Consider the following 25,912-nt stretch of genomic DNA (forward strand, 5'->3'; position numbering starts at 1 on the left):
AAATTTTCAGCTTCTTACCTTATCAACGATGCACTGAAGACCCGACATGACACCAAAATCGGGCGCCAATTGCGGTGCTTTTATCGTCGCTTGCGGAATATGAACTTGATCCATGGTATATTTGGCACCTTGCATCTTCTTCAAGTCATAACCGAACAACTTCAACCAACTGTCAATGTCGTTCATGTACTTCATGCTTTCTTTGGGATTGACGGGATCATTATTGTGGAACCGATAGATGAAAACATCCGTGGGAAGACTCATTTCCGTTGCCAATTGCTCCCATGATGGCGTCATCCATTGTCCAACTGTCGGATCGTACAAACGTTTCTCCACGTAAATTAACTTTGTGTTCGGATCGAGAAGTCCTCCATGGAAATCGACGGGCACAAAGAAGTCTGGATTCGAGTCCTTGATCATTTTTCCGAATGGCGTACGACGAATTTCCTTCACGATGTTGCCATTGATGTCAAAGAACGCCAATGGAGAGCCATTTTGATCGACTGCCGCATAGAAACGTTGTTCATTTGTCTCAACGGCAACCAGATAATCGCGATCATCGTACAAATATTTGAAAGTTCTCGAAGTTTTGGGATAATGGATGTGCGTAACGAGATGCGGTGCATTAACATTTGCATAGAAAAATTGTGTGACATTTCCTTTTTCATCGTGCGTCGCTACCAAACGATCTCTGTCGTCATAGAAATACCAAGTTTGGAACTTGTCACGTTCAAATGCATGAATTAGCTGTCCTCGGTTGTTGTAACGGTATTTTTGTTCGCCACGACGCACCACATAACCACGTGCATCATAACTATTGAACTCGACATCGCCAACTTGGATAACGCGATCGCCCGTATCATATCCGAGATTCGTTTTGTCGCCTTGTTCCATGATGCTGACCGTATTTCCGTTCTCATCGTACAAATATTTCCAATTATTACTGCCGACAACTTCCATTACATGCCCATCAGCATTGTAATTCACCTTATCCAGCGACGTGACACGACCAATCATCGTTTTATGGGTCTTAATGCGATTTCTTAGGTCATATTCGAGTTCCAAGCGGTAAACATCGAAGCTCTTAATATTGATGAGAACACTCTTAACGCGACCATGTTCATCGAAATCGGTTATTGTGAAATATTGTTTGCTCGCGTCTTGAATAACGGTACGATTAAAGGCGTTTCGCGTGATTTTCAAGTCGCTAATGGCATCCAATGTTCCCAAATTTTGTCCATATTTGTAACGGAAGAGCGGAAGGTCTTTGCCATCGATTTCCATTTCAACGGCACTCAAGCGGGCATTTCCGTCGTACTGATATTTGTAATGTGCGGAGGCCAAAGAGTTCTTTGAACCGAATTTGAGCTTTTCGTCTTTCAATACTCCTGCGTGATATTTGAATTCGCGCCGTAATTCGAAGCCGGGCTCAAGTACTTCGACACTCTTGATCAAACTTGTGCTCTCTTGGTAGCTGTAATGAGTCGAAGACAAGCCAGCGAGAATAGTTTCGAGGCGTCCTGCATTGTCGTAGACAAAAGCAACTTTGCCCGATTGATGAGGATGGATTTTAGCGAGGATTTTGCCTTCGTCGTTGTACAAAATTTCAAATGGATGACGGTTGATGGGCGAGAAATACTGATATTTGAAGAAACCAAGGGAGGTTTGCAACGAAAATGCGTGAATATGTCCTCGAGGCGTTGTTAGAGATTGTAATGCGCCGGCATCGTCGTATTGCAACAAGTAATCCGAACGACGTGGGGTCGTTACTTTCAACGGTAAACTACTGAACATGTCCTTAAATGCATAAACAATTGAACTTCCGTCGCCATATTTGATTTCATGCAGTCTTCCGGCACGATCAAAAGTATAAAGTTCCGTCAAATCGCCCCATTTCCACGAAGTCATGCGTCCGAAGCGATCGTATTCCAAATCAACTATCGCATATTCGCCTGCTTGTGGTCTGTAGGATGTGGGACGAGCACTCTTGTCGTAAGTGACATTCAACAATTCGGTCTTATCGTCAACGAAAACTGTCACCGAAGCGGAATCTTTGTCGTATTCCAAGGTAAGTAAGTTTTCGCCATTGACTCTCAATTTACGACCGACATGAGCAACAGGACGAGCATTGCGACCCTTGCCTTGTTGACGACGCACGAAATATTTCCATTCAACGCGGTTTGCGAGATCGCCGGAAATTTCGGTGCGTTGTTTGGCGGGTACTGGATAACTTTCTGCCAAGAGAGGATCGATGTCAGCCAAGATGCTGTAAGGAACGGTATCGACAGCGACAGTTGTGCCCCATGGAGAGACAGATGTGGTTGCGCCATCCGGAAGAACTGTGACTTTGGTAGCAGCTTCGCCTACTTTTGTGATGACACTTGAGCCTTGAATCAACATTGAGACTTCCTTTTGGGAGTTTTCGGTTACTTTAATCGTGGCTCCTGTGAAAAAAAAGAAGAATTTTTATTTAATTTTGGGCGATTTAATTTAATTTATTTCGTCTATTTATTTAATTTGGATTTTGACGAGAAAAAAAATTAAAAAATAAAAATTTTTGACATTCTTAAATTTTTTACTAATATAAAATCTTAAAAAATTCAAAAAATTCAATTTTTCATAAATTTTTTTAAAATTATTTTTGACTGTAAATTGTTGAGTGTTGAAAATTAATTTTTTAAAGATATTTACAAAGTTTTAAGTTAAAGTCTAAGAAAATGTAATTTAAAACTTCATTTTAATTTTCAAGTAGAAAAAAATGCAATTTTTTCAAAAATTTGCTTTACATTACGTGAATTATAAAATAATTTTTAAAAATTTTTATGAAAAAAATTTAATTTTTTAAAAAAATTTTGAAAAAAATTTAAAAAAATTTTAAAAAAATTAAAAAAAAAAATTTAAAAAAAATTAAAAAAAAAAAAAAATAATTTTAAAAATTTTTTATGAAAAAAAATTAAAAATTTTGATAAAAAAATTTTATAAAATTTTCACAAAAAAAAAAAAAAATTATAAAATCAAAATGAATTGTAAATTTCCATTTTTCATAAGTTTTTTGTTAAAAAAAAATAAATAAATAAAATTTCTTTTTTGTCTAATTTTTAAATATTTTCCCTGATTTTTTCAAAGTTAAAATAATGTCAAAATATTCAAAAATTTTCATCTAAAAATATTTATTTTAATACTCACCTTTGATACTGAGATCGAAACTCAAGTCAATAACTTTTCCAGTAGGAGTCACCGCAGAGGTAAGTCTTCCAAATTCATCGTAATTATAAACATACGAACGTCCAGTTGAATCTAATTTCGTCTTTAACAATCCCGAAGGTCCGTTATAATCGAAAGTGACGTTGTAATTATCGGGCGTACTTAATTCTCGCAACATCTTGGTTCGAGTCATGCGGAGACGACATTTTTGTCCCTTTGTATTCTCAATAGAATTGACTTGGTACGTGTAATCGCGCAACAAGAAGACTTTATTTCCAGCGGCATCAGTGACAGTGCTTAAACGCCCGTTTGAGGTATTGACGTTGTACGTAAAAGTATAAGTCGTTTCTCCGGTCAAGATATTCTTCGTGGCGATATGTTGTCCAAAACGATTAAAAACGTAAATTTCTTGAGCATTTGGCGCATAAATCTCGTATTCCTTGGATGATCCAGCTTCTGGAAGGCTCGAAATGACTGAACGAATTCGATAATTTGCTTGATCAGCGATATGAACATGTCCATCGGGAGTAACGGCAAGAGCTGAGATTGTATTGAATTTTGCACTGATAGCCAAATGTTGTTCGGCATCGTAACAATCGCATCCACGCTCCAAACAATTGCATTTGGACTCGGCTCCAGCATAAAGTGAGATTTTTCCGTCGGAACCGATTACTCGAACACGATTGATGCGTTGCGAGTCACTTTCAGCCACATACAAATCGCCATTGGGACCAAAACTGATACTTTGTGGCATGACAAGTGTAGCATGAGCTGCCAAATCTGTCTCGTAAGTTCCCGTAGAGGAGGCGCAGTGCAAGGGGCGACCTGCAACAACTCGAACACGACCATCGGGAACGACACGTAAGATCATATGATCGTCGATGATGTGCAAAGTGTCGTCAAGTGGATCAATTGCGAGTTCTGTGGGCCATCTCAAGTGCATTTCTTCAATTTTTAATGTTCCTTCGCACGGAATTGGCTTCCAATGTGCCTTGTGCATGTGATTTCCAATGAGAGTCGATACAATGCCATCACGATCGACCATGCGAATGTTTGTGCCGTCAGCAAAATACAAAATATTGTCCGACGAGATGGCAACACCTTTGGGATAAGCGAGTTTTGCATCGCGCGCCAATCCGCCGTCACCGCAATTTTGATCGTCACCCGGAAGACAACGTTCGCCTGCACCAACAACCGGTTCCCAATTGCGTTCTGGGTCGGAAAAGTCGTCCTTGTTCTTGACTTTGATAATTTGATGCGATTCCGGATCCGAAATGTACAAAGTACCATCGAGAGGACTCAATGCCATGTGATAACGGTACGAAACACGTGTCGCATTCAATTTTACAACAGTTTTCACAGTTCCATCAGTCAAAATTTTGCGGATGTAGTTAAAATCACCCACATAAATGCTGCCATCGGGCGATGCTGCTAACGCAACTGGCGCCAATAATTTTTGTTTCGTCGCCATGCCATTGCAATCCGCACAATCCAGCGCTCGTTGATGCCCGTCGCCCATTGTCGTCAAAATAACTCGTGGTTTTTGCTTCAAATAAATGTTTGAGCCATCGCCCTTTTGCAAAATGCCTTCGTGGAAATTGTAACGATGATGAATATCCAAATTCCATCCGCCAACTTCGGAAATTGTCATGTCATGCCCACTGAGCTTCGTTGTTTGCACGTCCCAGATGATATCTTTGCAATCCGTGTACTCATAACCGACTTTCACAACAGCTGTCGTTACGCCATAAACACGTTGCCGATAAATGTTGTACCGATTCCAGGCGTAGGTGAATTTAATTCCGGGATCTGCTTCAAAAGTTCTTTCGAACAAGATGCCTTCGATGGTGATCCGCAAATGAATGAGTTTCAACGACTCCGAAATAACGTCAGGTGTGAGTTGCAACTTGATCGTCGACAAATACCCCGCAGCACGTGAACTGTGATACACGAGATTCAATCCGGTGCCGGGAATTTGAATGGATTCTTGTACGACTTGCGATTCGGCGAGAATTGCACTGCGATCGGGACAAGCGCCTTGGAAGCCGTGTTTCCATGTCGCCAAAACGACGGGTTTCATGACGTCATAATCGTGTGATAAGCAAGCACCTGCTTTGGCACCCAAATTTTTGTCTTCGCTCGTTGACATGATGACCGTATCGATGATGACAACTTCGTTCCATGGCACCTGGATGACGCGAACTTGCGGGCGGAACGGAGAACGTCCAAATTGGAGAGTTACGGCGCCGCCTCCGTTCACCATGAGATCAAACCAACCGTCGTCACGTGTTAAGGTGAAGCCCTCCAGGGGAGTTGATGTGCTGACACGAACGCCAACGAGTCCCATGCCTTGCGATGTCAAAACTCGTCCACGGATAACGGCAGAACGACTATTGGGTAAGAGAAAAAAAATTATTAGAATTTATTTCAAAGAAAAATTTAAAATAATTAAAATTTTCTACAAAAAAAGGAAAAATCTACTAAAATTCTTTAAATTTATCGTCAAAGGCCCTCAATTAATGACGAAATTTTCATAAAAAATCGAAAGCCGTGATATTCGTGAAAAATTAAAATTGTTAAAAATTCTACAAAAACACTACAAAAATAAAATAAAAATTTAAACACATAAAATTTTCACAAAGGACAACTACTACATTAAATGCACATTTACGACAAACACTAATGTTAACACAGAAAAAGTAAAAAAAAAATTAATGGACAGAATATAAATAAATAATAGATTCACACGTCACATGAGTCGTTACAAACAGAGGAAAATCGGCATGTATTTATAAATTTTTGCTGGAAAATTTTTTTAATACATTTAATCTTTTTTCTCTTTTTTTCAGTTTGGACACAAAAAACATATGGTTGGAGGGAAACGGGATGTACGTGTGTATGTGTGTTAAAATATTGGAAAAATATCAAATTGGCATGCAATTAACTTATTTCAATTGTAAAATTCTCTCTTTTTGTCGAGACTCAAATTTCGTTGTTCGGATTAAGTTTTATAAATTTTATTTTTTATTTTACGGCAAATTATCATGATTCGTGTCTACTGTCACACGAGTGGAGATGATTGACGCTGACACATACATTTCTGACGTGAAAAAAAAACCTATTAAATTCCAATTAATTTGAATATGTATCGAGGACTTGCAAAAAAAAATATTTCAAGCATATTGGAGTCAATTCATTTATTTTTTTTTTGTCTGGATTTTACACAAAAGCTCACATGATGCGTTAACTTTTTTGGCAGCTTTTGTTGTCAACGGACCAAATTTTCAATTTTTCAGATAAATGGACATTTTTGAGCCATTGTTGATAATTTTTTTTTTAATCTTCGATTATTACAGGATGTTGAGTGGAAAAATTTTTTTTACTCCTTTGACTTGTCAAAAGTGCGAAATTACAGCGAAGCTCAAGTAGCGCGTGTTTTTTTTAAAAGTTGAGGTGAAATTCAAGCGACAAGCAAGGAAAATTCTTTACAATTGAAATAAGAAGCGATTTTTTTTTTAAACTAAAAATTTAAAACTTTTTTTGTGTGTGTGATTTTTTTTTGTGAGAGAGAAAAAGAGAAAGAAAGCCGTGGTTTGTGAGTGGTGTACTTTTAAAAAACTTTGCATTCATCATTACTTAGAAAAAAAAACTGAAAATTACTTTCAAACAACTGAATTTTACTGATTTTTTTTTGTTGGTTAGTCTGTTAGCTTACCTTGCATTAAAATGCATCCAAAAGACGCTGCAGTTACGTGTGTTATACAATTTATGATACGGTTAGATTTTAGTTTGTTATTTTTTGGTTTGATTTTTTTTTTAGAAGAAAGAAAGAAAAGGAAAAAAGCAAAAAGGGTTCGTGTTAGAAAATTATTTGCAATATTTTTACTTATTTTTAATTAATTTTAAATTACTTTAAGGAAGGAAAAGAAAAAAAAATTAAAAACTAAGAGAAATTTAACTGGATTGTTAGTTATGTTAAGAAGAAACAGCCATATTTTAATGAATGATTTAAGATTGTGCATAAAAATTATCTCACGAGATACAAATTTGTGCAAACATCACCCTATTAATTATTAAGTAGCCCACTACTGTGTAAGTATTAATTTAAATTTTCTACCATAGCCTCAAGATTTTTACTTGTGTGTGTTTGTGTTTCGATTTTTTTTAATGATATTTTAATTTTTAGATGGCTTTCGGAGACTGACGGAATTCCTGATAAAGTCATCATCATATTGACATTAAAAACATGTTATAATTTTCGTCGAAGGGAGCCCTATAATCAATTATTCAAATATTTCCCTGACCACTCTCTTCGGAGGAAATGTGTACATAACAACTAATGATAATATAAAAACATCGTTTTGTTTGTTATTATATGCTGAATAATAATAATAACAGAAAAAATGAGAGAATATGCATTAAATATAACAAAAAATTGACACGCTAGAATTCTGGCAGCGCAACAAATAACGACGTTCCTGTGCTAATGATACACATTAAATCTTTAATAATAGTGTTATATAACATTTACATGATTATTATTAAATAATAATATGTTATATTTGGTCATTTTGATGCGCATTTGTTGTGTCAATTGTAATTATAGATGTGACGAGACTCGGTAATAATGTTATTATCATACGAGAGAAATTATTTTTTTATTTCATGAGAATATTTTGACACGTTTTTTTTACTATTTTTTTTTTTTTTATATATTATGAATTTTTAATTATACGCAACATATGTTAATGATTAAAATTTAATTTTATGACAAATTGTTATTTAATTCTCTTTTTTCTGTTATTTATTTTTTTATAATTATATGTTCTAATTCTTTTCTTTGCTATTTCGCGCCCAAAAGTACTCAATTATTTAAATAAAATCGATATTAATATAATATATTATCATTATGCTATAATTTGGTAGACATTAAAAATTTTGTGTTGATTACCAACTTAATTTATTATTATTATTGTCATGGTTGTCCATTTATATATGATGTTATACATGTGTGCCAAACAACATATATAAAAGGACAAAATATGTTTTATGATAATAATAATAAATATAAATTGTACACAGTTTTTATATTCTTTCATTTATTAAATTTATAGGAAAGTTGAATGGTATTGTATTTTATTATATTTTAATATAATATAATAATATGCAGAAAACATTTAAAACAAATGGCAATTAGCAGGGATATAATATATAAATAGACGGGGGCACAACATAATAAATTAAAAATATAATTAAATAAAAATTTTTGTACGTTTGCTGGTAATTTTTTTTTTTAATTGATGATTAATCGATGATATTTGAAAATTATACTATTTTTGTATTTATTTGTAGTACAAAAACAAAATCTATACAAAAATTTTAATTAAACACATATTTTATAATAAATATAACATTGGTTCGGAAACAAAACAAAATAGTAGGATTTTTTGTTTTTAGGATAAATTATAAGAGTAGCGTGAGAACATGTATATTTATGTATAATATGTATAAAAAAATTAAAATATATATATGTTATATACAATAGAAGCGGAATAATCGACAAACTCATTAATCTGTAAATAATGTGATTAATTTTTAATTACGGATTATTAGATTTTAATATTCTCCAAAAGAGGCTTTTCTTCGAAATAATCCTTTATATCATGTAATTATTATTAAAATAGTTCGTGGAAAAATAAATATATATGAAGGGTTATTGACAAATAGTTTTTCATAATACTTCTCGTGGTTTATTGTTGCCATAGTTTCTATCTCGTTTCGTTGTAAAATGAAATTAAATTTAGTCACTCACATGGAAAATAGCTTATAATGAAAAATTTTTCGTATCTATAGGTAACGAAAATTGTTGTAAACAATGAAAATTTTGCAAAATTTTAAATATTGTCCGTTCGCTCGGTGATTTTCATTCTGTATATAGAGAAAAAGGCCGAGCTTTTTATAAAACAATAACGGCAGATTCTAATAAAAGTTAATTATATCAAGTTTTGTAAAGTTGTAGTAGTGTGTAATTAATTACTATTTTATGCTGCATAAAATTATTGTCCGTTCTATTGTATATTTTTCGTGTGTTTTGTAAAAAATAAATATCATGATGATGACGAAGGATTTTAAATTTGGGTAAAAATAATTTTTTTTTTGTGTGTGTTAATGATGACAGAGAACGATGATTGTGTTTGGTCAAAAATTTTACACATAATCATCTTAAAAAATTAAGAGGGATTTTCTTACCTTTCGTTAAAGGTTTCCATTTTGGCGTAATTTTGCAAACTGCCTTCGTCAATCAAGAATTTCATGCGTTCGAAGAAGGAAGCGGTCACGGCTTGGGGTTGTTTACGTAAGAGAACGTCAGCAGGACGTGGAGCAGATACGCAAAGTTGACTTGTGCGACAAGCGTGAGAACCGCAGCATTCGGGGTCTTCGCAATCGATTAAACCATCTAAGAAAAAAAAATATTTTTTATTAATTTTTTTAAAAAAAATTATTTAAAAGATCAATATTTACCTTTGTCATTATCTTTGTTGTCACCGCAGTTAACTTCGAGTTGGACACCGCATTGAGCGCCATCCCATCCCTCATAGCAACGACATTCCCATTGACCTTCTCCGCTAACACGGCATTGACCGTGACCGTTGCAACTGCAATAAACAATTTTTATTACATTTTCTCAGCCATAAAATTACAAAAAAAAAATTTAACTCACCCTCCGGGACATCCTTCGATGGTACAATGTTTGCCATTCCATCCCGAAACACACAAGCACGTTCCGTTCTTGCATTGTCCGTGCTCATTGCATCTCGGATCGCACAATTTCGTGTTGCAAAATTCGCCGCCCCATCCTTCGTCGCAGCTGCATGTCTCACCGACGCAACTTCCATGAGATCCGCAATCGAGATCGCATAATTCCTTCGAGCAATCGTCGCCACTCCACTTGGGTTCGCAAATGCATGACTGCGTATCGAGTTCAAAAGTGCCATGTCCCGAGCAATCCGGTAAGCATTGAAGCGCATCTTGATCCATTGTGCCACAATCAACGCCTTTCCAGCCTTTTTTGCAGATGCAAGTGCCATCGGCACAGAATCCGTGACCGTTGCATGTGGGATGAGGACAATCAACTAAAAAAAAAAGAATTCAAAAAGAAAAAAAAATTAAAATCTTGCTCGAGTTGTAACTCATTAAGTTACACATCTGGATGTAAATAAATTAAAAATGAATTACAAAAATTCCTGAAAGCCATAAATTAAAGTGAGGCTCGAGAGAAAAGCGCATTTGGCCACATTTGTGCGAAAACTTGGGCAAAAAAAGAAAAATGAAACAAAAGAGGGAAAAATGAAATATTTTTAATTACTCTTTCTTTTGTGTGTTCATTTTTTTCTCTCTCCTCATTCATTTTCGGAATACTCAAGGAAAATTTCAAAAGAGGAATTTTAATGATATGAAAACTGGTGCTGCTTACCTTCTTCACAGAATTTTCCTTTGTAGCCGCGTACGCAAGAGCATTTTCCCGTTACACAATGCCCGTGCCCATTGCAGTCTGGCACTTCGCATTCGTCGTGTCGTAATTGACATTCTTTTCCTTTCCATCCAGGGTTGCATTGGCACTCGCCGTTGATATATTCGCCCTTTTGCGAGCAGAGAACTGGACAAACGCCTAAAAAAATTTATCATTAGATTTTTTTTTTAATCTAAATTTTTATTTTTTTTTTATATTTATTTTGACAAAAAAAAAAAATTCATGGTACTTTAAATTTTTTTCGTAATTTTGCAAAAAATTAAAAAAAAAATTAAAAAACTTATTTTCTACTAAAATTGAATTTTGCAAGAAATTAAAATAAAATTATTTAAATTTTTTTTCTACTAAAATTATATTTTTTAAATACTTTCCTAGCCATATTTTTTGACAGTTAAATATTTTTATGATTTTTTTAAAATATTAAATTTAATAATTTATTTTAAAAAATTTAAATTAGTTTATTTTGGATAAAATTTAATTCTGAAATAAATTTTTATTTATAAAATTTCAATTTATCTTTAAAAAAAAATCAACAAAAATATTAAATTATTTTAAAAAATATTAAAATTTATTAATTTTTTAAAAAGATTTTTCGATCTATAAAAAATTTTTAAATATTTATTTAAAAAAAACTATTTTTTGAAAAATTTTTTAGGACAAAAAGTTCAAAATAAACTTTAAAAAGTCTAAAAAAAATAAATCTAAAAACTTACTTTCACTGCAATCATCTCCGCCAAAGCCAGGATTACATTGGCAGTGTCCCAACAAGCATTGACCGTTGCCTGAACATCCATTTGGACAATTTTGGGTCATGTCTTCCGCAACAACGGCATAAAAGGTAATCTCCTGAGAGTCACCGTCGTCATTGTAAAGTGACATAAACCAATGTCCCGATTCCATGTAGCGCGTTACCTCACGTCTTATTGATGGCTGTGTGTGTGTGTGTGGAAAAAGTTTATGTCATTATATAAATAATTGACACATTCTCAGAAAAAAAGAAAAATCTTACATGTGTCGTTGCTCGTGTGGTACGAACATTAAAGCCGCTCAAAACTTCCTTAAAGTGGTACTGCGTGTGTGTGGGAAGCGCATTTCGACGCGCATACACACCGATCGATGCACCCCGCGGAATATTATAATCGAATTTAACGTATGCCGGCTCCGATTGGTAGAATTGCATGTTCCAGTAGCTGTACGGTGGTATTTCCTTGGTGAGCTTTTGTCCTAACGTTATTTGGCTAAAGGTCGTTCCATCGGGTGGAAAGCTACGTGCCGGGAATGTGCGAGCACCTAACGAAAAAAAATAAATTTGTTTAGATTTTTTTTCAAAATTCAAGTCGCAGGTTAGTCACATGCATCTAAATTTAACTCCTTAATTAAAAATAATCTCATTCAACCTCACTTGACACTAATTGCACCCGATCTCTCGACTAGATAGATTTAGAGATCCATTAATAGACAAAAAAAAAAATTTTTTTCCCTCATATATACAAGTCGTCTAAGCTTCACAACACACACATGCCATTGTTTATTATTATTTTACAAGCATTAATTGATGGTGAAATGAGCGAATTAGTGTCGTTTCCATTACGTTCTCGGCTGCATGCGTCTCTGTTAGTCTTGCCTTTCGAGTACGGGAAAAAAGTAATAGTTAATTTTAAACAAACGAGATTTGTGTCTCTCTCTCGATTCTGGGATGATATTTTGATACCGATGTTAGTTTTCGATGGAAAATGAAGTGATTGGCTTATGCGTTCTTCATGCAAGGAAAGATGAATGACTGTTTTGTGGTTTTCGTTGCGAAAATTGACAACGTTGGTGATTATTTATCATCAGATGAGGAAATTTTATGATTTTTGTTGGGGTTTGGGATAAAAAGCGTTTATTTTTCGTTGTTATGCCGCTTCAATTGAAACTCAATAATATTTATTTAAATTCTTTAAAAATAAAAAATAAATTCAAAAATGATTTCTAAATAAGTTATAAATTTAATTTAAAATAAATTATTAATTTTTTTATATAAAATCCAGACAATAAAATTTTTAAAAAATTATTGGATTGAAGAAAAATGTGTTTTTGGAAATTTAAAAATATATTAAAATAATTAATTGGTAATAAATCTTTTTCACTTGACTCAAAAGCTTTTAATTGATAATTATAACAAAAAAATAATATTTTATTTTTTTAAATATGTTTAATGAACATTTGAACATATTTTTATAAAAAATTAAAAAATCATTGGAATAAAAAATAAAATAATTTGAAAAATAAAAAAAAATATTAAAATAAATTAAAAATTAAAAAAAATTAAATAAATATTGTTTCTGAAAATTAAAAATAAAAAATAGTATTTTTTTTTACCAAAATTCTTATTTAAATCGAATTTAATTTTTTCTGTATTTTTCCTATTTTTATTTATTTTTTTTAATAATTCTTTAGTTTCATTTGGAGCGCCTTTAGTAATTTTTCCCTCACCTTCCAAAATGAGTACGTAAGGAATTGTGTGATTACAACCCGAGCTACCACCCCCCATTATTTGTGTCGCATTGTTATCTTCTGCTGCTTCTCCGGTATCGATTGTATCTTCATCAAATAACGAAGATGTCGAAGATAAAATTGTTGTTTGTGTCACCTCCTCGTCATCTGCCGTATCGCTTGCGAATTGCTTATCCAGAGGAGTGTGGTTGTTATTTTCGTTACCATTAGCGACCATTGTCTTATCGTCATTGTCATTGGAATTTGACAACATTGTATTTTTATTTTTCTGTGGCATTTTTTTGCCATCATCAACTTTTTTTGCTTCTTCTTCTTCTAATTTCTTATCATCATCATCCTCATGGTTGTCGTCAATGGAAACGTCTAACAACGTGGAATGAGACGTTGTTTTTGTGGGTTGTTTCCTCGTTTTCGTCTTAATTGAAAATGGATCACCTTTGTAGGCGACGTTGTTCTTGTCGTCATCCGCATCAAAAATAACTTCATTAATTGCGGAATCAGGTGTAGCTGGGCGCTGTTTGTCTTTCGGATATTTGACGTACTCAACGGGTCGCATGAGCAAACTTTCCGGCGCAAAATTGTCGCGTTGTTCCTTTTCGTTGTCGTCTTTTTCTTTCTTTTTAGGATTCAAATCGACACCTGCCGGAACCATCACATGCAACATGTACACGGCATGCGTTTGAGTCCCGCTTCCGTGATCTGTGGCAATCGAAACGTTCACAAGAATCCTCGGTCCGACTTCTTTTTGGAATTTTTCCTTGGCATTTGTTGCGGCATCGTGCACTACGTAGTGCGGAACACCCGTTGGCTCAACAATTGGAGACACCATAACAGGTACCTGGTTCGATTCGGATGGCAATTTGTCATCAAGACTTACAAATTCGACATTTTCGGGATCATTATATGCAATTAATGTTGGATCATTTGACGACATGTGTAAATTTTCCCCACTGTGACGCTTGGTATGCTTTCCCATCAATCTTTGATTAGTGTTTCCATTATTTTCACCCGTAGCTATTAAATCATTTTCAATAATGGTCCTTGCCGAAGTGCTACTTTCGGTGCTAGCGTCACCAATTAGTGTGTCTTGTTCAATCAAATCGTCATTACCATCGACATCTGTTGCCTCCTCCTCAATTTCGGACGCATTTTGACGATTGTCATGGCACAAAATTGTTAATTTGCTGCTACCTGATTCCCGGAGAACTTGCAAAATTGTGTGATTTGTGGCGGAAATTTGTGTCAAAGTAAAATTTTGGTCTGTATTATTAGTGATTGGCGTGCTAGAAATATTACCATGCAGAGTAATTTCGTGTAAAAAGTTATTAAAACCCACACCAACTACTTTTTCATGCTCCATAGCGGCATCTAAACTACGACTTTTGCGCGTTTTCTTACCTCCGACATCTTTTGAACTACTACTGGGATTTGTGGCGGGCTGCTGAATGCTTGGCGCCTCATCTTGCGCCACGACAGGCGACGCTGCCGACGGTGACGTCGACGATGCTGATGATATTATTGTGGTTGGCCTTGGACGATTTGTCTTATTATTACTCGCAACGCTTTTGGCTGTCTGGAATTCAGCCTTTTCATCGACTAGAACTGTACATTGATTTGACCAACTAAGAACATTGGATGCTGCAAGAAAAGAGAAAAAAAAAATTAAATTAAATCTCCGCAATGGTCTGGTCAACTTCGTCGTCGTCGTCGTTCGTTCTTCTGTTTATAAGTCGACATTAAATGAATATTTATGTCATCCTCATCAATTACAACTTAAGCTTATTAAAATACTTTTGCTTGTTGCAAAACAACGTCTTACAAAATTTTCGAAGGAAGATGCAAAGAGCAAGCAAAGTAGACATTTGTCTTCTTTATAAGATTGCAGCAAACAGCATCATTATCATCATCATGTTTATGGTCGTCAAAGCTGAGGTTGTTTGCTTCTAACCATAGAGCTTGTCGTTGCTGCCATTTCTAAAGATATCATTATTATTATCATCGTCGTCATTAGAGTATAATAAAATTTTGTTTGATATCTTTAGGGCTAACTTTGCACAGAAGACGACGACGACGTAGAATTTGTTGACGAAAGGTGAAATAAGGAAAATTTATATTGAAATGCTGCTGATATTTAAATTTGAATTAACGAAAAAGCGATTTTCAAATTTTACAACTGTCATTTTTTGAACTGACATTTAAGAATTTCTTCAGTTTTTCAACTAAGATTCATTTAAAAATTTTAATAAAAACTAAAATAATTAAAATTTTAATTGAAAATTAAAAAAAAACTCATATTTTAATTTGACAATATACCTACTTTTTTAATTTTTTTTTTATCTCAATTTCATTAAAAAATAATATAATATAAATAATTCAAATTTGGTTATTGAATTACATTTATTTTTAAATTTGAATCAGTGAAAAATCAATTTTTAATTTTAACTAAAATTCATTGATAAATTTCAATAAATATTAAATAAAAAAAATTGAAAAATAATAATAATTTAAATTTAAAAAATAGATTTGAATAAGTGAAAAAGCGATTCTCAAATTTTCGTTCAGTTTGAATTAGCAACAAAGCGATTTTCAAATTTTTTGAATTGACATTTAATTTTTTACTTTTTTGATCTTTAAAAAAAATATTAAAAATTTATTATTTATTTAAAAAAATTTTAAAAAAACTAACTAAAAATAATTGAAAACTGAATAAATTTGAATTCGAAAAAAATTTTAATTTGAATTAGCGAAAAAGCGATTCTCAAATTTTTAACGGTCAATTTTTGAATTGACATTTTAATTTTTTTCCACTTTTAATTTTAATTTCTTAAAAAATCATCTTAAAATCAAAGAAAAATACTCACCAGTAATATAAATTAACGTAGACATAAGTACTGCACTTAACATAATAACAATTATTGCCGTACACTTCCATGTACATTTTGATACTAATCCTTTGCGGAAATTTAGTGGCGCTGAATAGTGATGGTGTGACGGTGGCCCGCAAATATTACTGCGTGGCGGCAACACAGGACCCATACCCATTGTCCTGTCGTAGCTTTTTAATGTGTCTTTTGTCGGTGTCGAACACGCTGAATTCTGTGTTTTATATTCGATCGGAGAGCTTTTATTTATATCTGCAAAGAAAAAAAGAAAAAAATTGTAATAAAAGGATAAAATTTACATTTGAATGCCGCATCATTTATGCCGATAAAAAGATGAACGAGATAAAAATTTGCATGATTGACCATTCATTCCGTAACTTGATGAGTGTATTATCTCTTTTTTTTTTGTGATATATGTTAAGAGATGAAATGCAAGTCGAATTTTTATTATCATGAATTATGTAATTTCGCAGGAAAAAAAAAGTTGTTTGGCACGTCTAATCGATCATCCCATTTTTTTTTTCGCAGCTCATCAGATGGAAGGGAAAAATTATCAAGATGCCTTATTATTCATTCAAAAAATTGATATTCAAACCCTGTTTGATTGAATAACAATAAAATAAATGAATGAAAAACACTCTGCCGCTTCATCGAAGGATCGACATTTTTACGCATTTCAAAAGAGAGGACTTTCTTAAGGGAATAATTCATCTTTTTTTTCTCTTTTTCGAACGATTCACGAAGACAAAGACCTTCTCAAACTCCTTTTTTATGCAAGTATCTCATAAAAGGATTTAGGGTAGATGGAAAGTTATCCTCACATGCAAAAAAAGCGATCGTCGAGTCGTAAACCCTCGAAGAAAAAACAAAATTTAGTTGGAAATGTCAATATTTTTTCACGTCGTTGCTGTGTTTTGGATGCAGGATGATGTAAATTTTGCGTAAAAGCATAAAAATTGCTATTTTTGTTAACGTTTCTTGGTAACAGACTTTTTTTTATGGATTTTTGTAAAAAGACGTGGATTTTGATTATATCTAAATCTCTCGTAAGTGTTTTCTCTTTCTCCTTGTTTATATTTTTATTTTTTTTTTTTCAGAAAAAGAGGATACCAAACAATGTGTGTAATTTTATTTTATCCAGAAAGGAATACAATAAATATGACTTTATTTCATTTTAAATTGTTGCAATATAAATATAATAAAATAAAGTTGTCGGCAAGTTGTGCATGTCGTTCATCGGTGGTGACGAGAAGGGCAGGTGTAGCATCACACAGATGCTCTACCCCTTTTTTTCCGTATTTGGGAAAGTAAGACATGACAATTTGACTGACAGAATGTAAAAAATTTATGATGCATTTAACAACTCTTCTATAAAAATCCATCTCTTCACATGTTGTTGATATGTATTTTAAGCTGACAATGTTGAAAATTTTTCGTACCAAAATTCATAATAATAACTCGAGAGTAGTCTCTAAGGACCATAAAATCATACATTGCTCTTTTTCTCTTCGAAAAACATAAAATTCACTCGAATTTAAGACGATTAGGGGACAACAGACGATTTAGGATACAGATTTAGTATTAATAAATATTTAATCTTTTATTTATTTATCGAACGAGTTTACAACCTTGTTCGACTTTTAACTTCTGGTAATTAAAAATGATACAAAAAATTAAAAAAAAAAAATGAAAAATGAGCGTGAAAATGTGGATTACACCAACAAAAAGTACACAACATGTCAGAAAAAGTATTAATGAGTTGCCCATCTGGTAAGTTATTCACGCATTATTACGACGATTATCGTACATTTAACAGTAAATAACAAAATGTAAAAGTCAAAAAACGAGAATTATGCATAAAATAATGAATTAAGTGTGACCGAAAGAATTTAAAAGGCAAAAATATACTGCAACATTTTTGTCAGACGGGAGAAAAAAAATACGTTTCGTCAATTAAATTATCCATATCAGACAGAAATGTAACTTTTTTTCGTTATTTATTTTTCGACATTAGTACTTGTAAGCATTAAAATATAAATTTTAATACTCGAAAAAAAAGAGAGTGTCATTAAAACACTTCTCGATAAAAATTTGTGTAAAATTAATTTCACATGTGTTTCTGTTTATTAAAATATTATCCATTAATTTTACAAGAATGTTCATGAAACCTCTAAAAATATGCACACACACCGAGAGTTGACACCAGACAGAAAGAACATGATTAAATTATTATTGCATTTGCCATTCGGTGATGAAGTTTCGTATAATGTACAAAAAAATAACATGTTCGCCAAACACATAATAATAATTAATTATCGACTTAATTGAATATCTGGTTCACGAAAATTTTAATAATATACATTCCATGTACTAGGAAAAATTATAATTGAATTGATTTTGGTTTGTATTAAATTTCCATTAAAATAATTTTTTAAAAAATTTTTTTATTGGGACCGTATGGTGCGACATGAAGTAATTTTGTCCATGCAGTGATGGGATAAAATTAATCATCGTATAATGATATTTTAATGCGTTAAACAAGTTATTTACATTAATCATTTAAAATTTATTTTATATTAACTCTGTAAGTGCCTTTTTCCGATATATGGACATAAAAATAAATAAAGTGAGGGTATATGGAATTGTGATTAGATATGTCGAGAATTAGTATTTATTGCGATTTTAATGCTGGTCGCACAAAACTTTTTTTTCTTTATATTTATTTATTAATGCCGATCGATATAAAAATGTCATATTATTAGTTCATTTGTCATATTTTTAATAAGTTATGTGATCTGGATTTTTTTCTTGTGCTCATGAATGCTCATGTTGTTAAGAGCTTACTTGTGGCGACTAAATTTATTTGCGGATTATTTTCCGTCTCTCTTTTAGTGATTTTTTTATTTTTTACACACGCAGCTTCATATTTCGATCATTAACCTAGAAGTAGATCCACATCATTATTTAATGTAAAATATTTAATAATAATAAAGAGCGATCATTACACGGAATATTATTAATAATCATTAGTATTATGATTGAGTTTTAATGAAATAATAACAAAAAAGATAATTTTTGAGCACGGAGCGTATTTAGTTACCAATTAAGATTTGTGCGAAAATAGATGAAACCAGCGAGTATGAGATGTTATTTTATGATTATATCGAAGGATTTTTCGGATGAAAATTAATAAAATTTCGATAAAATTATCATTTTTGTGGAAAATTTGTGTTTCGAAAGCTCAATATTTAGCAAAAAAAATTATTTTTTATTTATTTAATAAATTTATTTATTTTTTTATTAAAATTATTTTTTAATACTATATAAATTTTTAAAATAATTTTTTTAAGGTTAATTTATTTGATGAGAAAAAAAATTATTAAAAACCGAATTGATTAATTAAAAATTAATAAAAAATAAAAAAAAATAATTAAAAAAAATAAATACCTAAAGTAAAATAAAAACTTAAAAAAAATTCTATATGAAAATAAATCTTAATACATATTAATTATTTTTTAGTTATTTTTTTTAATTTTTTTAAAATCTCTTAAAAAATTCTTTTTTGAACATTTCTTTATTAATTTTTAAAAAAAAATCTTAATATGTTAAAAAATTATTTAAAATTAATGTAAGTATTTGGCAATTTTTATCAAATAGCCATAAAAAAATTTAAAAAAAATATTTTTTTGGTATCCAAAAATCTTAATTTTTAATTCCTCACAAAAATTTTCCCTTACAAAACACAAATTATTTTACAGCGAAATCGTTCAACTGTAAAACAAGGAAAATAATCCGCTGCTGCTAGAAATAGCTAGCGACACTGCGTGATAAATATGGGCTTAACTACACATTTTGGTGTCGTGATATTTGCTCATCCGCGCCATTTTCCATGTGTGTCGCGTAATAAATGTAAAAACCAATGTAAATTGGATTACTTTGCACTTTAAAAAAAAATTACTTGAAATCATGAAAGTGCACGAGATCTCGTTCTTAATGGAAGTCTTTTTGTGCCTATTATCATCAATAATCAATGTCATAAGCTTTGTTTGCGTCTTGCGCGGAAAATGTCATGTTAAGCGTATTAACGAGGTGTTCGATACGCTTCCATCTGGCCGCCGCTCGCATCAATATTCATTAAATTGCAAAAATATACGCAAAAATCAAATCCTCTTTGAAATGTTTCCTAATCGCCTTTTTTCCATAAAATCACGCGCTCACTCAAATGGATCTTTCTCGCTTCATCTTTCGTATTTTTTTTTTTTGAAATAAAATAATGTTTTATGAATGTGAAATTTATTTTTAAGCTCTTCTCCATGCCAAGTAACGCGCATAAAAATACTTAAGTTTTAAAGTTTATAGTGATAAAATGTTCAACGTCTCTCCAAGTATTCATATAAATTTTTCATGATAATTGTGTTCGTTTTTTTTTTTTTTGAAAAATGAACAAACCGTTAATCAGGATGAATTTTTTCTGTTACCTCAATCAGCGGTGGTGTCGCTGTAAGTGGGAATAATATTAAAATGAATAAATTGCAAGTTTTAATATACTTCGACGATGCGACAACGACGACAGCAAAAAAGCAACGTTCTTTCGTTCCATACGAAAATTTATGTATAAAAGATTCATTAATTTAATAGGATTTGTGAGAGAGAGAGAGTGTATGTTTTTTCGATGCTTGCACATTTTATTTTTTTACACACGATGCTTTTCGGTGTACAGCTGCTGCTAGATTTTTACATAGAGCAGCAATAAGAAGCACTTAAAGAATCAGCATGCATAATGATATTATGTGAAATTGAGCAAATGGCACTTTTATATTGCAACGTGTCTCCCCCACAAACATTTCTCTGTCTCTCAAGCGACAATTTAAAGATTTTTTTTTATGTATTTACGTACAACTTCCTATTTAACGAAGTTACTATAGCAGTGTTAGAAGTCAAAAATGTGCATTGGGACGAAATTTTTAAATGTGAATTAGGGTAAACATTTCAAAATGTCATCTGGGGCGAATGTTTTAATTGTATTTTGGGTCAAATTTTCAAAAAGTGTATTGGGTTAAAAATCTTGAATGTGCATTGGGTCAATTTTAGTAAAATTTCAACTGGGGTGAAAATGTTAAATGTGCATTGGGTCAATGTTTTAAAATTCTCATTGGGTCTAAAATTTTAAATGTACATTGGGGCAAATAACTAAAAATTTCTATTGGGGCAAATGTCGAGTGCATAATACTTTAAAAACTTAAAATATGCACTGGGACGAAAAATCCACTAATATTATGGACTATTTTTGTAAACACAAATCGATTCGTTGAATGGGAAGTCGTACGTAGTTTTTTTTTATCGTTTTTTTTAATATCCCCACAAATAATCAGATTCTAACAATCACTTACAACAATGTTTTCACGTAAAAGTGTGAGTCCGACAAAAAAAAAAGTTACCGTAGATAACAAAGACTAGACGCGCCGGGGTGAGATATGATGCAGTGCTACAATAAAAAATGCAGTAAGCGTAACAAAACAAGAGGATAAATTACAACGATGTTGTGTCTAATTTCACGTGTGTGCGAGCCGAGTGTCGGTTAAGTGAATGAACCGAAGGAAGGGATGCAATGATATGCTTCACTATGCGTTTTAATAACTTTGGGAATATTTAGTCGAGCGAAAATGACAACAACAAGGGTGTCTAAGAGAGAAACTAATCCATTCCTCTTGATTTTCAAAAGCACCGGTTTTGACTTTAGTGTGAAATGAATTTTTTTTTTTATGGATTTCGGTGTTCGAAACTTTTAATAGACACATAGCGAGCAAGGATGTTTAGGCAATAAATTACGTGTCGTTATTTTAAATTTGCTCCGAGCAATTTTAGTTCTGGGGAGAAGATTTATTTCGGCATTAACCTTCGTTTCTTCCCATGCAATGCCAATATTTTTGCGCCGAATGCGGTGTGAAATTGTTTTTGTCACGTTTTAATCCTGCACACACGCCAGTTATCCTTATTTATTCCCAATTATCTGCTTTATTTATGACATTTTTCACTGCCAAGGTCTTGAAACAATAAAGTTTGTTATCGAATTTTGTTTAAAATGCCGTCATTTCCTCTGCGACTTTGATAAACATTGAAATTCCAGAAGATTTCAGAACGAAAAAAAATTTGAGTGGGCAGTAAATTCCGCATATAAAATAAATAAATTGAAGCAAAATTAAAGAACAAGAAAACCATTAGTGCAGAAATTTATAAACAAGTAGTTCAGCGCAAAAATTAAAGAAGAAAAAAACGAAAGAATTAATATAAATTATTACGCAGATTACAGATAAAGAATTTTGTTTGTACGTTGCAAAAACAATGTAACACGTCAAAATAAGTCGACGACGGCCATAATCGCGAAAAGGTAGTCATTGGACAGCGAGCGGATTATTTTTGTCATGAAATGTGTCAGTGTTTAACGGCTTAGGTCCCGTCGCGTCGCAAATGAACACGAAGAATGAAAAAAAAGTGGTAAAATAATCCAGTTTTATTATTTTTTTTTTAACTTTAAATATTTTTTTTTTCTTCTCTACAGTTCTAGACCAACAAACTGATTCAAATTTGACGGAAACACCGATTCCCATTCATTACCTGTTCCTCATTTGACGCAACCATTATCGTTAATGACCAACGGAAATTTCTAAGACATTGCATGTCGCATACACAAAACGGGAAAAATGAAAGAGAAGAAAAAAAAAATTCTGCGCGAGGAAAAACTTCCGTGTCAATAATAAGCCTGTTTGACTGTGATTAAATGATTAATTTATAAGGAACATGAATCGAAAAAGGGACGAAGAACGGACGCTGATGTAATAATATTTCACGTAAATGGTAAGAAATTAAGGGAACATGGAAATTAAATGGGGCACAAGGAGCAATGTGGGGGTGGCAATGGAATTTCACTGCATTGCTTGTTACATAATCTCTTTAATTAGTCTTGACAGTCCTTTTGGTATTGTTTTGTTTCCCTTTTTTTTCTCTCTTCGTCTATATCATTTAATGATTTTTCCTTTTTTGTAGGTACCGCACGGTGGGCCAACACAACCTTACGGACTACGAAGAAGGAGCGACTTTAGATTGCCAAATTATCTGACGAGTGAAATTCAAAATTATTCAACATTTTTTATTCCAATTATTCCAAACCAAGCAAATTTTTAGGTATTTTCATCCAAAACTGACTTTGATCGAAATTTGTTGAAAATATTTTATGGGCCCGAAGACTAAATTTAGACCCACTGTGCGTCGCCGGTTCCTTTGAAGCGAATAACAATAAGAACAGTTTTGATAAGATTTCCCTCGTGCTTGAGACGCGCGCCATTCCCCCCATAAAGTTTCCATTGTCTCCTGATTTCTAACCCCTTTTCTTCTTTGATTTTCGCTCCATGCGGAAGAAAATAATAACATTTCCCGTTTTTGTATATATTCAAATATCAAACAAAAAACAACTTCATTTATATATATTAAAATAATAAAATTTTATCGTTTCTCGCCTCTTGCGTCGCACTGCCTCGTCTCGCACTCGAGATGATGTTTCATCATTTTCTTCGAGCAACTTGTTAAAATTTATTTCAAGAAAGCTAATTTACTTTCCTTATTATTATTATTTCATCGTCATAGTCGTTGTCATCATTAAACGTATTAAATTCTGATGCCGTCGTGCTCACAAAACAATTTTATGAATGACGGAACATCTTATGACGATGACTACTACTACCAATGGTGAATGGCGTATATATCTCCAAGTTGCAGAAGAAGTTATCATTTTCGAGACGTTTTCCTGCTTACGGCAGTTTTTCACTCGCTCAGAATTGTATCTAATTAGATTGGGACTGAATCATTATTTTATTGTGCCAAGACGATGGAGAAGAAGGAAAACTTTTGAAAGCGTTGAATTGGAAAATTTTTCCATGTGTGTTTGTGTGCGAAGGAATGCGCCTTCAAGGAAAACCCCGAAAAAAAAATCGTAAGCTGCAATTATTTATTTATTTCTGAGAAAAACCGAGGTAATAAAATTTCTAAAATATTTATTACCTTTACCGCGTATTTTTTTATTGATTCGATTTTTTCTCGCTAAACTTTTTCCGTAAAGATAAAAAAAAATTCTAAAGAAGATTTTTTTAATGCATTTTTTATTTATTTACCGTTGTGCCAATTGATTCGATGTTCGAGGGATGTTGACGTTCCTTTGGCAACGATTTAACAAATTTTTTTTTCACGATGTTAAATATTGAACTAAAAAGGAAATTTGTTATGTGACGTGTGTAAGACTTGAAAAATTGGTTTCCTTCCGCGCTTAAATAAATTTTCAATCAAATATTGACGTTGATCGGTTGATGAAAAGTTCAAAGTTGTGTTTTTTTTCTACAACGGATATAAATTTTTTATTGTTGTTATTATCACACGCGCCTCAATTCCTTGTTTAGAGGAATTTTTTTCACTTTTCCTCAATAATTACTTTATTTTTTCCGTAATATTGGGTTTCACTTTAATTGTAGGAGAGAAAGGGGGACAACCCACAGTAAAAATAATAATTATTGTCAAAGTCAAGTATATTTTAATTTTATCGTGTCACATTTTTTTCACACACACGAAAAAAAAAAATAAAAATTAAATGTTCACACATCGTCCAGTAGTTCCTTTGTCCTGTGCACACCCTTGCCCGGACTTATTAACACTGATATGCATTTCAGTAAAAAAAAAATTTACACGAAAAAAAAAATAGAAGGAACAAAGGGAATGTAATTTGCTGCCATGGGTGCGCTTTTAAACTTGTTAATGAATGCTTTTTGAGCATTAAAATATAATTTAGTTGTTAAAAGAGGTATGTTACAATATTTTCGGTTAAATGTTACGTCGGAGAAGTCCCTCAGTAGCGTTTTATTCACCCTTTGCAACATACATAGGCGCAAAGTCATGTACAAAAGTTATGATTGTTATTATCGTGTCGCTCTACATAAATAAACATTAAATTTTACAACAACAACAAAAATAACAAGATTCACCACTGGGGCACGTTCAAAGGTGTAACATTACCAAAGGTACCTTCAATATTTCAATTAAACGAATTCGTTCGGAAGAAAAAAAGAAACATAAATTCTGAATAATAATACAAAACATACCGGCAATAAAATATTTTCGGCAGTTCATAGATTAGATATGTTTGGAAGTAATTTCAGGTATGTATAAGGGCTGATGTATTAACAAATTCAACACAAATCAAGTGCAAAGTTGTACCTCTAATAACAATAATAAATGTTTTATATGAGAAAATACATCAAGGAACGACCAAACGAAGGGTTTTAATACAACTTTCACGTACTAAATACAATTTTATGGGTAAATAAACAATAAAAATTATATTTATATTGTGCGATGTATTAAAAAAAAGTCGGAAAATACACGAGGTACAAAAAAAAAATAATAAAAGGGGTAACTATTGAGAAACAAAAGTTATTTTTTTCGGGTGATGCATAATTTAAATGACATGAAATAATCGACACGAATTGTGTCATAAATAACACATAGTTATCTAATGGCATTTTCCAGGTGTTTTGAACAAATTTAATTATAATGTTCATTTATTTATTAGAAAGGCGTCGGAATAACAGTTTTTTTTAAAGATACGGTCAATGATCATAATCTTTAAATTTAAAAGTTTTTTTTTTATTTTTTAAAAAAATTTGTTGTGAGAAAAATATTTTTTATTATTTTTTTAATTTTTATTTATTTTATTATTATTTTTATTTATTTTTTATTTATATTTTTTTATTTTTTT

The 25,912-nt window shown here is 32.2% G+C and overlaps 1 protein-coding gene across 2 annotated transcripts in view; it reads right to left on the reverse strand.

The window, feature by feature from the left end:
• The window catches only part of LOC134832114 (teneurin-m), a 148,079-nt gene that overhangs the window by 1,224 nt on the left and 120,943 nt on the right, over nt 1-25,912 (reverse strand). The window contains exons 3-13 of one of the 2 annotated variants that reach the window (XM_063846018.1): nt 16,093-16,365; nt 14,630-14,869; nt 11,745-12,025; nt 11,449-11,665; nt 10,679-10,873; nt 9,926-10,337; nt 9,727-9,860; nt 9,454-9,661; nt 6,920-6,946; nt 3,187-5,594; nt 19-2,444 (exon numbers count right to left, since the gene is read on the reverse strand). In XM_063846018.1, the coding sequence (XP_063702088.1) occupies nt 19-2,444; nt 3,187-5,594; nt 6,920-6,946; nt 9,454-9,661; nt 9,727-9,860; nt 9,926-10,337; nt 10,679-10,873; nt 11,449-11,665; nt 11,745-12,025; nt 14,630-14,869; nt 16,093-16,365 (6,821 nt within the window). The remainder of the gene's footprint in view (nt 1-18; nt 2,445-3,186; nt 5,595-6,919; nt 6,947-9,453; nt 9,662-9,726; nt 9,861-9,925; nt 10,338-10,678; nt 10,874-11,448; nt 11,666-11,744; nt 12,026-14,629; nt 14,870-16,092; nt 16,366-25,912) is intronic. The other variant, XM_063846026.1, reaches the window with a different exon arrangement.

Source organism: Culicoides brevitarsis, chromosome 1, assembly GCF_036172545.1.
Source record: "Culicoides brevitarsis isolate CSIRO-B50_1 chromosome 1, AGI_CSIRO_Cbre_v1, whole genome shotgun sequence".
Classification (NCBI taxonomy): domain Eukaryota; kingdom Metazoa; phylum Arthropoda; class Insecta; order Diptera; family Ceratopogonidae; genus Culicoides; species Culicoides brevitarsis.